The sequence below is a fragment of the Acomys minous genome (assembly GCF_964271855.1).
Source record: "Acomys minous genome assembly, chromosome: 2".
NCBI lineage: Eukaryota > Metazoa > Chordata > Mammalia > Rodentia > Muridae > Acomys > Acomys minous.
In genome coordinates, this window is record NC_140484.1 from 78,761,523 (window position 1) to 78,773,790 (window position 12,268).

A 12,268-nucleotide genomic window follows, 5' to 3' on the forward strand; every position below is an offset into this window, starting at 1 on the left:
TAGTTGGTTAGGGGACAAGATCATCTTAGATTAAGTTAAAGAAGTTAAGCTATTAGAGTTGAGATAGGATAGATATTGAATCTCATTCGGAAATTTAGATCCAACAAGACAGGAAAGACACTTCAAAAGGGATGAATGCAGATGGCCAATTTACTATGAATGTAACATGTCTAGAACTCATTATTCTCATGATTGTCACATGGTTCTCCCTGCTGTATGTAGTTTGTTTTATACATGTGCAATAAAATAAAAGTTTATAAAAATTAAAAAAAAAAAACCCTACGAGCAAGATCAACTGTGAAAGTAAGATCTGGGCTGGCCTGGTGGCTTAGTGGATGAAGGTGCACGCTGCAAAAGCTGATGGCCTGAACTGGCTCTCCAGAACCCACACGGTGGAAAGAGAATCAGCTCCACAAGGCTGTTCTCTGATCTCCACACGTAGAGGTACACATGTACACAGGCACATCACATAATAAGGAAATACATGTAATAAAATAATGAAAACAAGCCTGTTTTTTACCTTCATTATTTCACATCTGATTTAGGGAATTGAGTGAATTACCTTACAAATGTTTCCCTATGTAAATGGGCTCACTCTAAGAACCTCAAAACTCTTCCAAATTAAGCTGGTAAAGTGAAATGTTTCTTTTATTCCGTCCAAATATACTAGCATGGTATTCTTGGGGAAGGTGCTCACCCCAGAATTAAATGAAGTATTAAAGTGTCCTCTTGAGTAACTTGATCTCTCAAAATTTCTGTGCACGTTCATGTTCTGGTTTTCTTCGCTTATGCTTTGATCCTCTGTGGAAGCTGAGTGCACAGCCTCAGTGTTCAACTTCAAGTCTTCCATATTACTGACCCTACACACACACACACACACACACACACACACACACACACACACACACACACGAGAGAGAGAGAGAGAGAGAGAGAGAGAGAGAGAGAGAGAGAGAGAGAGAGAGAGAGAGAATTGTTAATATATGTTTTAAAAATAACTTTTAACTACAGTATTCATTTCCAAACTCCTTCCTTTCAAATATTTTCACGACTAGAGACCTTTTTTCAAAGGGTGTTATGTACAATGCTGTCATTAATGACGGGACACGTATTTTGGGTGTGGGTAAACATTGAATCTCAATAGTCAAGAAATTGTTGGCTGTTCCTGATGATTCCCAGCATCCCCAAATTTCTGGTGCTCCAGATTGAATGCAAGGCTTTTCCTATGTAAGAAATGACCTTGGCCACTGAACTCCAGCCCCAAGGCACAAAATAAAGTTCCAAGACAAAGTGGTTTTGTTTTTAGGGTAAAATGGCTATTAAATGTCCTGCATATTACAAAATTATAGTGATAATTGTAGTTTTAGTTTTGTGATATTTCTCATTCTATAGAAGTCTAATATTTGTTATAAAATTTCTAGACTAAATTAATATATACATATTACTTTATAAAGCAAGTGAATACATAGTTAATTTATCCTCTTTAATACATGGTTCTATGTGAGAAGTGCATGTGTGTGTATGTGTGTGTGTGTGTTTTAATATAAAGGAGAAGTTCTGCAGAATAACAGAAACCACAGTATAAGAAGATGTTAAGGGTTTCTGGGGCAAAGTGGTGCTTTAGAAGATGCTCCTCCATGTGACATGATGAATAAGAAGAGCTGTGAGACCCAAGATTATTCCAAAGATGGGATGGGGCCTTGGAAATCACTGAGAGATCACCTCACCTGACATGGGGGCGGAGCTCAGGCTTGCATTAACACTCTAATGTTGCTGCTTACCGCTTGTGTAGCTGGAGACAAAATAAGAATTGCTTTCAAAGTGAAGTGTAGGTGGGGCCAGTGGGGGGAGTTTTTCTCTGACCTTCCTGGTGTATTATTACTCACTTGAAGAAAACCTCTTCCATGGTAGTCATGGAGACACCAAAGCCAGAGATGCCCAGCTCTCCTTGTCTTTTCTCTAGGACTGTGAAAAGTTCTGCAAACCTAAAAGATAATGGAGATAGTAGCTGTACAGACACATATATAAGCAATATACAGAGGTTATAGATGTGTCATGGAAATGCTCATGATGTTGGTGGTTTCTACATGCCTGACAAATCACAAATGTGGGACACCAAAAGGAAGATACACCAGCAAGTTGCTACAACAAACTGCTTCCCAGTTTTTCTAATAAAATCATCATTAACTCTGCATACATTGACTGTCTGTTTCCCCCACTAGTTAACATTTAATTTACTTACTGTTGTGCTGGGTTTTAATGAAACCCCAGTGAACACTAGGAGCTGATATGGATGCAAATATACATGGTCTTTTAATTTTTAGCTTACACTGGGCCCACACTGTCACTGAAGCAGATAAGTAGGAAAGAACTTTTATAGATTGTAAGTGGGTTTCTAGCTTGGCAAGCATCCTATTGACTGTCCTTTGAACTAATTGGTATTCATCCAGTACAAGTCCAGTATCAATCCACAGATGATTAACTTCTAAGGAATAACTCTTGGGAGATCTGGGGGAATGTCCGGACTTTTAATACTTTCCTGTTTTCCAGTTAATTGGTTATTCTATATTCCTGTGCCAAGTGTATCTTCTATGGGTTTTTCTAGATCCAGAGTTCAGGAGTAGGCCACCCAAATACAGAAATAGAAGTTTTAAGCAAAATGGAGTTACTTTGGTCCACCACTTACTACATGCTATAGCTCCTGTGAAACCCTAAAGCAAATAGGATAAATATGTATAAACTAATAAGAAGTTGAAGATGCCCAAAGCAGGAAATGGAAAAATAATGAAAAAAGTTAGAGACTGGGTGGAAACTGTCAATCCTCAAGCCAGAGGAGCCTTGAGTGATCTTGAACACAGGGGTCGTCGCACAAGAATAGTTTTTCTGAAATGTCTTTAAAATCCTCTTATTTCCTGCCTTTTTTTTTTTGACATTCAAGAAATTAGAAAGTTTTATATACATTTGTCTTTTAACAAAGAACACAAGCATAGAGCATCCAGCTATGGGTATGGTGGATGCCACCCTTCTTCTCCACTGGAGCTCGTCTGGAATGGCTATGCAGTCAGCTTTTCAAGCAATATTTCAAGTCCTCTGCTGGTGCTCTTGATCTTTTCTAAGATAGGATCAGGCTTTTTAGTCCATCTTTGACTTGGTTTACAACCTCCTGGTCACAGCTCTGCAGAAGCCTGGAAAGAATGATGGTGCCTCAGTTGATGCTGGCTCAGGACTTGAGGTTCTTCATTCCAACTGCTCCACAAGGGTTTTTGCAAAACAACCTTCTCTTCCATTTTCTTTCATCTGTTTTATCTTGCTCTGTTAACCATTTGAGAACTAGATTTCCTGCAGGATGCTTGGCAACATGAGGCTCTCCATCCTTGCCACCAGGATACAGTTCTGCTGCCGCCAAACTGGCGATGGCATCCATGGCAGGCTGAATGTCCCCAGTAGCAGATCCCAGGATGTCAGACACCAACACACATGTAGACTTATCCAGTACCACCTCCTGAGCATGTCCTTGTGGGTAGCTTAGCAAAGCCGGAGAGATGGATTCCAAGAGCTCACGCTGGCAGATCGCGGTGTCTTTCTTACTGTATGCATTGCTGTCGCCCTGCCGCAAAAGCGCAGTGATCTCTGGGACCACGTGGGCAGGGTCTCTGGGACTCAGCAAGTACAGCAGGACTTCCCTTCTATATTTGTCAGTTATTATGCTGGGTAAGGAGCTGATGATTTCTGGTAATATGATTACCTGCCTCACAAGCTTAGTGTCATCAATACAGTAAAACGCCGCCAACAGAACCAGGTGAGAGTACTGGCCATTAGCCACCTTTTCAACGTATGTCTTCGTTGTTTTCACAATCACTTTCCTGTCCTTGGGTGTACCATGCCACAAGCAGTGCATGGTCACTCTAGCACCATCGTGTGTGGGGGCCAGGTACACCACTGCTTCCCGGATGGCTTCAATTAGTTCTGATCGAAGTTTTTGGGGTGCATGGGTTTAAAAGTCCAAGAATACTTTATGAACCAGTGAGTGCTTAATCACAGCTTCCTTTGGGGCCATGGGAGTCAGAATCTGCTTCATTTCATCCATAATAAGCTCGACCTTTCCCAAGGAAAGCCCCGGCTGCAGCTCCAGCACCTTGTCCAGGGTTGGGTGATGCACGCGACTTGTAAAGCTGAACCCTGTTTCCGTAGAGCTCCTCTGTCAGCATGGTCCTCTGTTTCAAAATGGCTTTGCCATTGTACACATACCCCACAAGGGCCGATGCCTCTGAGTGCTGCAGCATCTTCCTCGCGTGACCTTTAAAACTTCTGATTATCTCTGCAATCTGTGGTTTACTTCCATACGTGAGAAGTTTCTTAACAATATTCCTGGAATAATTGGCTTTACTTAATTCAACCAAGCCACCTTGCAATTCTTCAAAAGCTTGCTTCCTCTGCTTCTCATCCCCATACTGGATGAAGCACTGGATCACACGCGTTGAGTCATGTGCAAAGGAAATAGTTTCAATCTTCCCTTGAGTCAACTACTGCAAATCAGTCATCAGTTTCGCTATTTTTTTCCTTGTCGTATTTTTTTCTTCTCAGGTTCTCCCAAATGGGCTTTGCTCGCACCATGATGTCACAGTTGGCTTTGTCACTGAGCTGCCTGCTCTGCCTCAGCTCTTTCTTCTTTTTTTTTGTGAAGTCATCGCATTTGGGTTTCTTGGCTGCTGACTCATCACTTTGACCGTCTGGGTGGAATTTCCTCTTCTTGTTGAATGTATTTGCCTTCTGAAATTTGTCCTTCAGTCCCCTGCCCCCTTGTGGCTTGTTCTTGAACTGCTTCACACCTTTTGGCGGGGAGGGCGTAGGGAGGGGGGGGGACCTTTCTCAAAGTTCTTAGATGTGACTTTAGGCCCGCCTTCCTTAATGACTTTCCTTGGGAAAGTCTTTGAAGAACTAGAATCACTGTTTTTATGACATTTGTTCTTTGCTTGTGATGTCTGTGGACTCTTTCCTGTAAACTTTTTCTTCCCTTTGACAGCACTTCGCACACATGGGGCCGATTCGGGCCGTTCTTAAAACCAGCTGTGCTCTAAGGACTGACACAGCCACAGGACACAACCTCCATGGTGGAAACTTCTGTCAGAAGTTTCTTATATTTTGAACTGAAGTGGGATATGATCTTTTTTTCTCTCAAGATCAGAAGCAAGGGCAAGTTTTATTCATTATTCTAATGTGTCTTACATGACCATAACAAGTGTGTGCACACTCAAGTTAACAAATGCATGGTGTACCTTTAAGGTTGCACTAGAAATCCAGGAGTTAGAAGTGATTCTTTCTGAGGAGAGATTTGGTGGATTTTAAACCCTTAATTCAGTTTATGCATTAATGTAGTGAAAACATCTGTTGTTCTCTCTCTCTCTCTCTCTCTCTCTCTCTCTCTCTCTCTCTCTCTCTCTCTCTCTCTCTCTCTCTCCCCCACCCCGTGTTTGTGTGTGTGTGTGTGTGTGTGTGTGTGTGTGTGTGTATTTATTATCAACATTTCAGTTTTTATATAATAAAAAGTGACTTCAAAATAAAATGCACTGTTAAGTAAAAATTATATATATATATATAATAAACATATACATGTTAGAGAGCAATTCAAAAACAGAAAAAATTTGAAAAATTATCAGTATTATTTTTATCATTGTCATTTTCTGGATTTTTCACCGAAATAGAAAAATTATTCAAAACTTCTCAGAGAAATGTAAAGATTCCAAATAGTGACGAGAACCTGAGCAAAGGACTCAGCTGGAGACATCACGTGACGTGAATCTAAAATCTAATAAAAAAACGAGGTCACTAAAGCAGACACTGAGCAATGTGACAGAAAAGGGATCTCAGGAGCAAAACCATGCAGTTGACAGTTGATTCTTATTTTGTTTCGTTTTTTATTTGTTTGTCTGTTGGTTGGTTGGTTGGTTGGTTGGCTTTTTGAGACAGGGTTTCTCTGTGTAGCCCTGGCTGTCCTGGACTCAATGTTGTAGACCAGGGTGACCTCAAACTCACAGAGATCTGCTTGCCTCTGCTTCCTGAGTGCTGAGATTACAGGCATGAGCCACTGAGCCCATCAACAGTTGATTTTTATCACAATGGAGAAAGTTTATTTCATAGATGGTGCTGTGGAAAGTTATTCATATACAGAAGAATTAAACTGAACCTTATTTTATACTATATGTGAAAAAATCAGCCTATGATGCTAGCCAGGGCTACGTAGTAAGACCCTGTTATAAAAAAACAAAAATCATCCCCAAATGGATTAACTATTAAACATGAAACCTGAAAACTGTAAAACAACTAGAAGAAAACAGAGTAGAGCATCTATGACATTGACCTAAACAAATAACTCTCTCCTTAGATTAAATTCTAAAAGCAGATCAGTTATAAAGAAAAGGTCCCTGCAGCTGCTGGGGACCATGTTGATGTCCATATGGATGTCTGTAGTCTGTGTACCCACTGAGGGCCATGCTGAGTTCATGGTCCTGCTGGAGCTAACTAAGGGTGTATTAATGTCTGTGGCCTGTGTTACCACTGAAGGCCATGAGGATGTCCATAGTTTGTGCTACCACCTGAAGCCATGTTGATATGAATGACCTATGCTGATACCTGAGGCCATGATGATGTCTGTGGTGTGTGCTGCTGCCAGGGGCCATGTTGGTGTCCATTGTCCATGCTGTGGCTTAGGTGTCCATGATCTAAGCAGCAATCAGAGACCACATTTTAGGGTCCATGGTCTGTGATGCTGATGGAGGCTTTGTGGATGTATGTGGTCTGTGCTGTCACCTGAAGCCATGTTGACATTCATAGGCCAAACTGCCACCGGGGACCACATTGGTGCCCATGGCCTGTGGCCCATGCCCTGAAGGCCATGTTGATGTCTGGTCTGTACTGCCACCAGGGGCCATGCTGAGGTCTGTGGCACATGCTGATGCCTGAGATCATATGAAAGTCTATGATCCATGCTCCTACTGACTGCAAACGGCAAGAAAGCTAATTTTGCAGGGGTATTGATGGCTGCAGACTCACAGTTGAGAGAGTCATAGAAGGTTTCTGTGATAAGCCCTACCCTCCATAGCCTCCTCCCCTTGCAAAGTAACAGCTCAGACAGAAAACCATCGAAAATAACTCTTAGAAACAGTGATAAGGATGCTAAAGTGTAGCTCTCCACAACTGATGGCTTCTGGAGGGGCCTGGGGCATGCAGGTAGGGAAGAACTCAGTTTTCTTTAAGGGGCTAGAATAAGGAGATAGTTCATATTTTGAGGTAAACATCTCATCTGCAACTATAGACTTTGTAGAAACTAATATTTGAAGGAGAAGGAACTCAACCCAATCAAAATGGGAAAAGATATAGACCCTTCTCAAAGGAAGATTTACAATTTTTAGCATAACTAAAAAAGAAGGAAATAAAATTTAAAATCACATCAAATATCACAGTCGTGAGAGCAGCTATATTAAGAGAGACAAACGTACATTCTGGAGAAGTTGGAGGAGAAGGGTGACTCTTATATTCATAGAGGTGCTGTGATTAGCACAACTATACTCATGGAGATTCCCAGAAAACTATAAGTAATGTGCTACGTGATCTAGCCACCCACTTCTGCTTACATAGCTAAGTGACTTGAGATCATCATCCCTAAATTCCTTTGTGCATTACTGCGTGAGTCACAGTAACTTAGATACAGGAGTGACATGGCTTTAAAAAAAAAAAAAGGACACTACATTATGTAGGTGCACAGTACAGTACCGTACAGCCTTTAAAGATAAGGAAACATCATTGTTACCTGTGTCAACCCACACATATCTAGAAGACATCTTCAGGGAAAACCATAGCCATGGAAAGGCAAATCGCACATGAATTCATGTGCAAAGGAAATCTAAAACTTTCAACTCACAGAAGTAGAAAGCACAATGGAGGCATCAGATCCTTGTGGGGTCAGGGGTGGGGTAGGATGGGGATGTGGCTATTGACCAAAGAGTACAAATTCCCAGTTATATAGGAACAATAAGCTTCAATGATCCCTAGCACAGAATGGTAGATATAAGTCTGATGTACTACATTCTTCTAGTTTTTTATGCAAAATTAGTATGTGAGGTAATGTATTTATCAATTACTTAATTTGATCATTCTGTAACATAAGCATCTATTAAGGGGTCACAATGTGTATATATATATATATATATATATATATATATATATATATATCAGAAAACATTAAAACCTTTTTATAGAACAAAATAAATTCACTTGTCTCTACTCAGGAAGAATAAAAAATATCAATATAGTGCCCTGCCTTATCATTAATCAATGCCAGTTTTCTTATGGACACTACTTTTTATGGCATCCTTTTGTACAATTAGTGAAATCTTAGAAGGTAAATGCTCTGATGAGTATGTTTCAAAAGACAAATGGCAAGTGTCTATTTGCCAAGCTCGAGGAAACCTGGAAAGGTCATAGTAGTGCTGGGTGACCCAACAACACTGTGCAACATTTCTGGGTCCTTACCTGTGTGTGTACTCCTTTGGCAGGATAAATGACAATTCAGCTGCGACATTGGTCTCTACCTTGGCAGTTGGTATGTGTTTCCTAATCAGATGGGAGATTTCTTCAACATCACAGTCAGGAGTCTTCACCATGACCAGGTGGTAGCCCACACCTGAAAAGATCCATTTAGAGGATCAAGTGGGGCCACTGAACATTCTCAACTAAAGCTTGCTTAATCTCCAAATTCCAGGTTTATCAGTTGCATTTGATATAGCCTTCCATGTTCTATAATATAAAGACACACGTGCATGCTGTATCATCAAACAGCTGCACATGCCATCAGGAACTTAGCACCCAGCACTATTAATGTTTAGCTTATTCTGAGTGGCCCTCTGTCCCCAGGCTCAGATATGTCTGGTGGAGTACAAGGTTGAAACCAGAAGGGACTAACTCGACTCAAGTGCCCGGACCCACAGTCTAGAGTAAAGAGAGGTGGAGACGGATGTAATGAGAGAAGCAATGGCATCGTGAGTCTCAGAAACGTGCTGACCTATTGACCAGGAGGGCAGGGCAGCTCAGGACTGACTGCCTCCATGCCTCAGGCCACTGCTTCTCTATAATCCAACAGCTAGAGACAAGATGGTAGGCAGATTTTTAGGCTATTTAGTCTACCATCTTCTCAGACGGTCATTCTCTGAATAAAGCAAGGTTTTAAAGATTTAAGTTCTGGCTCTGATTACTGACTTCTGCAAATGGCAGTACACACAGAGAAGAGGGTGTGGTGTGTGTGATGTGCTAGAAGTCACTTGTTTACAATTTAAAGAAGTGTACTCCTGCGTGTGTGTGCATGCATGTGTGCATGCCCCCCCCCCTCTCTCTCTCTCTGTGTGTGTGTGTGTGTGTGTGTGTGTGTTCTATGGGATTGAATGTATGGCTATGAGCATGTGATCTTCCATTGAGCTACAATCACCAACTTTTAAGGAATGTGTTACCACAGCTACCAAATACTGCTACCAGAGGCCAGAGTGAGGCAATAGCAATAGAAGTTAATGCATCAGATTTGGAAAACTACAGAAGACAATCTCTGATTGCACTCTCCTTTCTGGCTAAGATGGCAACCAGTAGGTGAGGCAACAAAGATAAATATTGCTTGATGGTTTAATACATACATACTGAAGACCTATTATAAACCAGGCATGGTTTAGATCCTAAGGATGGTTTGAGCTAGGCCAAAGATCTAAAAATCCTAGTGACTTTTCCCCCGACTATATCTCTGTGAAGAAATATAGCTGAGTTTGATCAGTTAGAAAAATGCACAGTGTGTTAAACAACATAGGTGCAAAGGGAAGAAACATGATTTTCATGGATGGACAATCCAAAATGATGTCAGTGATGTCATCGAACTTGAGCCAGGATCAGGAGAGGCTGACTGAGGAAGAGACGGTGGAGAATGTCTGAATGAGTGAAGCAACTGTTAGGGCTTATTCTGCATTTTCCAAGTACAGAAAGTTATCCACATTTGAAAATATATTCACTAGAGCCAAGAAGAAGTGTCTCTTAAATAGCTGCCCCTTATTGTGAGAACAAAAGGCCAATCTCAGATCTTGACACCAGGAGATGCTGTGGCCCAGTCATCCACTCTTATCAGGTTCAACATCCTTTTGGCAACTTTTGCAGATAATAAGCCTGAACCCCAACACACCACATAACTTAGTAATTGGTGAGTGATGACAGCCATGCCCTGTTTAGTCTGCCTACACAATGCTGGACAAAGAAAAGTTTTGTTTAATTTTTCTTCAAATTTGACTAAGGTTCATTCAGTTTTTCTCTTCCTTCACACTGGAATCTTTTAAAATCCACGCCCCTCCCCCCCCCTCTTTTTTTTTGTACAGAGAGACTAGACAACTGCTGAATCACCACATTGTAAATTTACATCATCATAAAAAAATGCAGCGCACTTCTGACACCTAAAGAGCTGACTGAAGACAGTGAGCCTCAAGTGTTACCCTAACCTGGGAGATCCAGACACAAACATGCAAGCATTGCTCCTCATGAATGCTCACACGTTTTATATGCTGATTGAAGTTTGTCTTTGTCTATCTCAACACAATGACTGAGTTCAAATAACTTTTTACTGATTGTTCCACTCAAAGATGTCTCTAATTCACCAAAATTTTAAATTCAGTCTGCCCAAATATTCTCTCTGTCTCTCTCTCTCTCTCTCTCTCTCTCTCTCTCTCTCTCTCTCTCTCTCTCTCTCTCTCTCTCCGTGTGTGTGTGTGTGTGTGTGTGTGTGTGTGTGTGTGTGTGTGTGTGTGTGCTTGAGATGGACCCTAGTGCCTTGCCCTTGTAGCTCTAACATTTGGATCCTTTACCTGATTGCTGCTGCATCCTCTGTTATGGCTTCTGAATTCTGCTTTCAAACTTAATTTTTCATTAATCAAAAAAAAAATCCTCTCCGATTCAGGCTTACCCTTATGTTGTTGAGTGTCAGGGAGGCAATCTTTATTATGTACTTACCACCTTAAAATCCTATTTTCCATTGCTCTTTTTTGTATGTGAATGGTGTGTGTGTGGATGTATGTGTGCTCTTGTGTACATGTGTGTGTTTGTACATGGGTGTGCACACATGTGTGATGAGGAACAGAGGTTGACATTGCGTGTCCTCCTTGAGTACTGCCCTCCCTATGCATTGGAGCAGGCTCTCTTACTTGAGCCCAGTGTTTGAAGACTAGGCTGGTCTAGCTAGCCAGTTTTCCAGCAGGATTCCCAGTCTTGGCCTCCCTGGAGCTAGGTTTACATGTGGGCCTCCATGTCCACCAGGCATTTAGGCATTAAGTGGGTTCCAAACTCAGTCTTGACACTTACATGAAAGTTCACCTATTGAGCACATCTGCAGCCCTCATTGCCCTTTTAAGCTTCTTGTAAAACTGAAATCCTATCAATAATCAATGATTCAGGTACTAGTTGTGAGTGCCGGGTTGACTTATTATAGGAACATTGGTTTCTATTTACTGCTCATAAGTGCAAAAGAGGTCAACAATATTATTTACCGTATTTCTTTTTTTTTTTTTTTTTTTTTTTTTATTTACCGTATTTCTGACATCCAGAAAATTTACTATCAAAACTCACATTCCTCTTTGGAGGACAGAAAAGAAGAGGTGGTCTATCCCCCTGAAAGTCAGTGAGTCAACATTAAGTATAGAAAAGCATGGGCTGTGGTGTCAGATGCCCCAGGCCCAAATCTCTTCCAATTACTTTCTGGATTTCTCATTACTGTAATATGAGTCCTAGCTCTCTTATCCATAAGAAGGGAGAGTTCTTCAGATAATGCTAATTAATGTGTATCAAGAGTGAGATCTAACAGTTGAGTAATTCAAGTAGTGTAATGACATCATCTTTAACGACATTCATTGAGCTGTATCTTCCAAATTTGTATTTCTTACTGGTTCAAGGCAGATAATTTCAACATCAATAACAAATGCTTTGTATGAACTCACTTTGTAGATTAGTCGCAGTTCTTTGGAGTACTAATGGTTAAATATAGGGCCTATATCAGACAAGCATTCTACGGAGGAACTGTACTCTTTTCACTTTGTTGTTGGTTTGGGGTTTTTTTGTTTGTTTGTTTGTTTTTGTTTTTGTAGTGCTGAAGACCAAACATAGGGTCTTATGCGTGGCAAGCAAGTGCTCTACCACTGAGCTATACCTCCAAACCTCTTTTTACCTTTAAACTGTACTTAATTATGTGTGTGTAGGT

The 12,268-nt window shown here is 41.0% G+C and overlaps 1 protein-coding gene and 1 pseudogene across 7 annotated transcripts in view; both read right to left on the reverse strand.

Annotated features, from left to right (window-relative positions):
• LOC311593062 (phospholipid-transporting ATPase ABCA3-like) overlaps positions 1-12,268 on the reverse strand; it is a 114,273-nt gene that overhangs the window by 50,592 nt on the left and 51,413 nt on the right. For all 6 annotated transcript variants that reach the window (XM_084774132.1, XM_084774131.1, XM_084774133.1 and 3 more), the window contains 3 exons: positions 8,530-8,680; positions 1,887-1,985; positions 698-860 (listed from right to left, as the gene is read on the reverse strand). In XM_084774132.1, coding sequence (XP_084630258.1) covers positions 698-860; positions 1,887-1,985; positions 8,530-8,680 — 413 coding nt within the window. The remainder of the gene's footprint in view (positions 1-697; positions 861-1,886; positions 1,986-8,529; positions 8,681-12,268) is intronic.
• On the reverse strand, positions 3,129-6,929 carry LOC311591852 (pumilio homolog 3-like; annotated as a pseudogene). Its single transcript has 2 exons — positions 6,808-6,929; positions 3,129-5,025 (listed from the first exon to the last, which is right to left on the reverse strand). The product of its transcript is annotated as a pumilio homolog 3-like (transcript).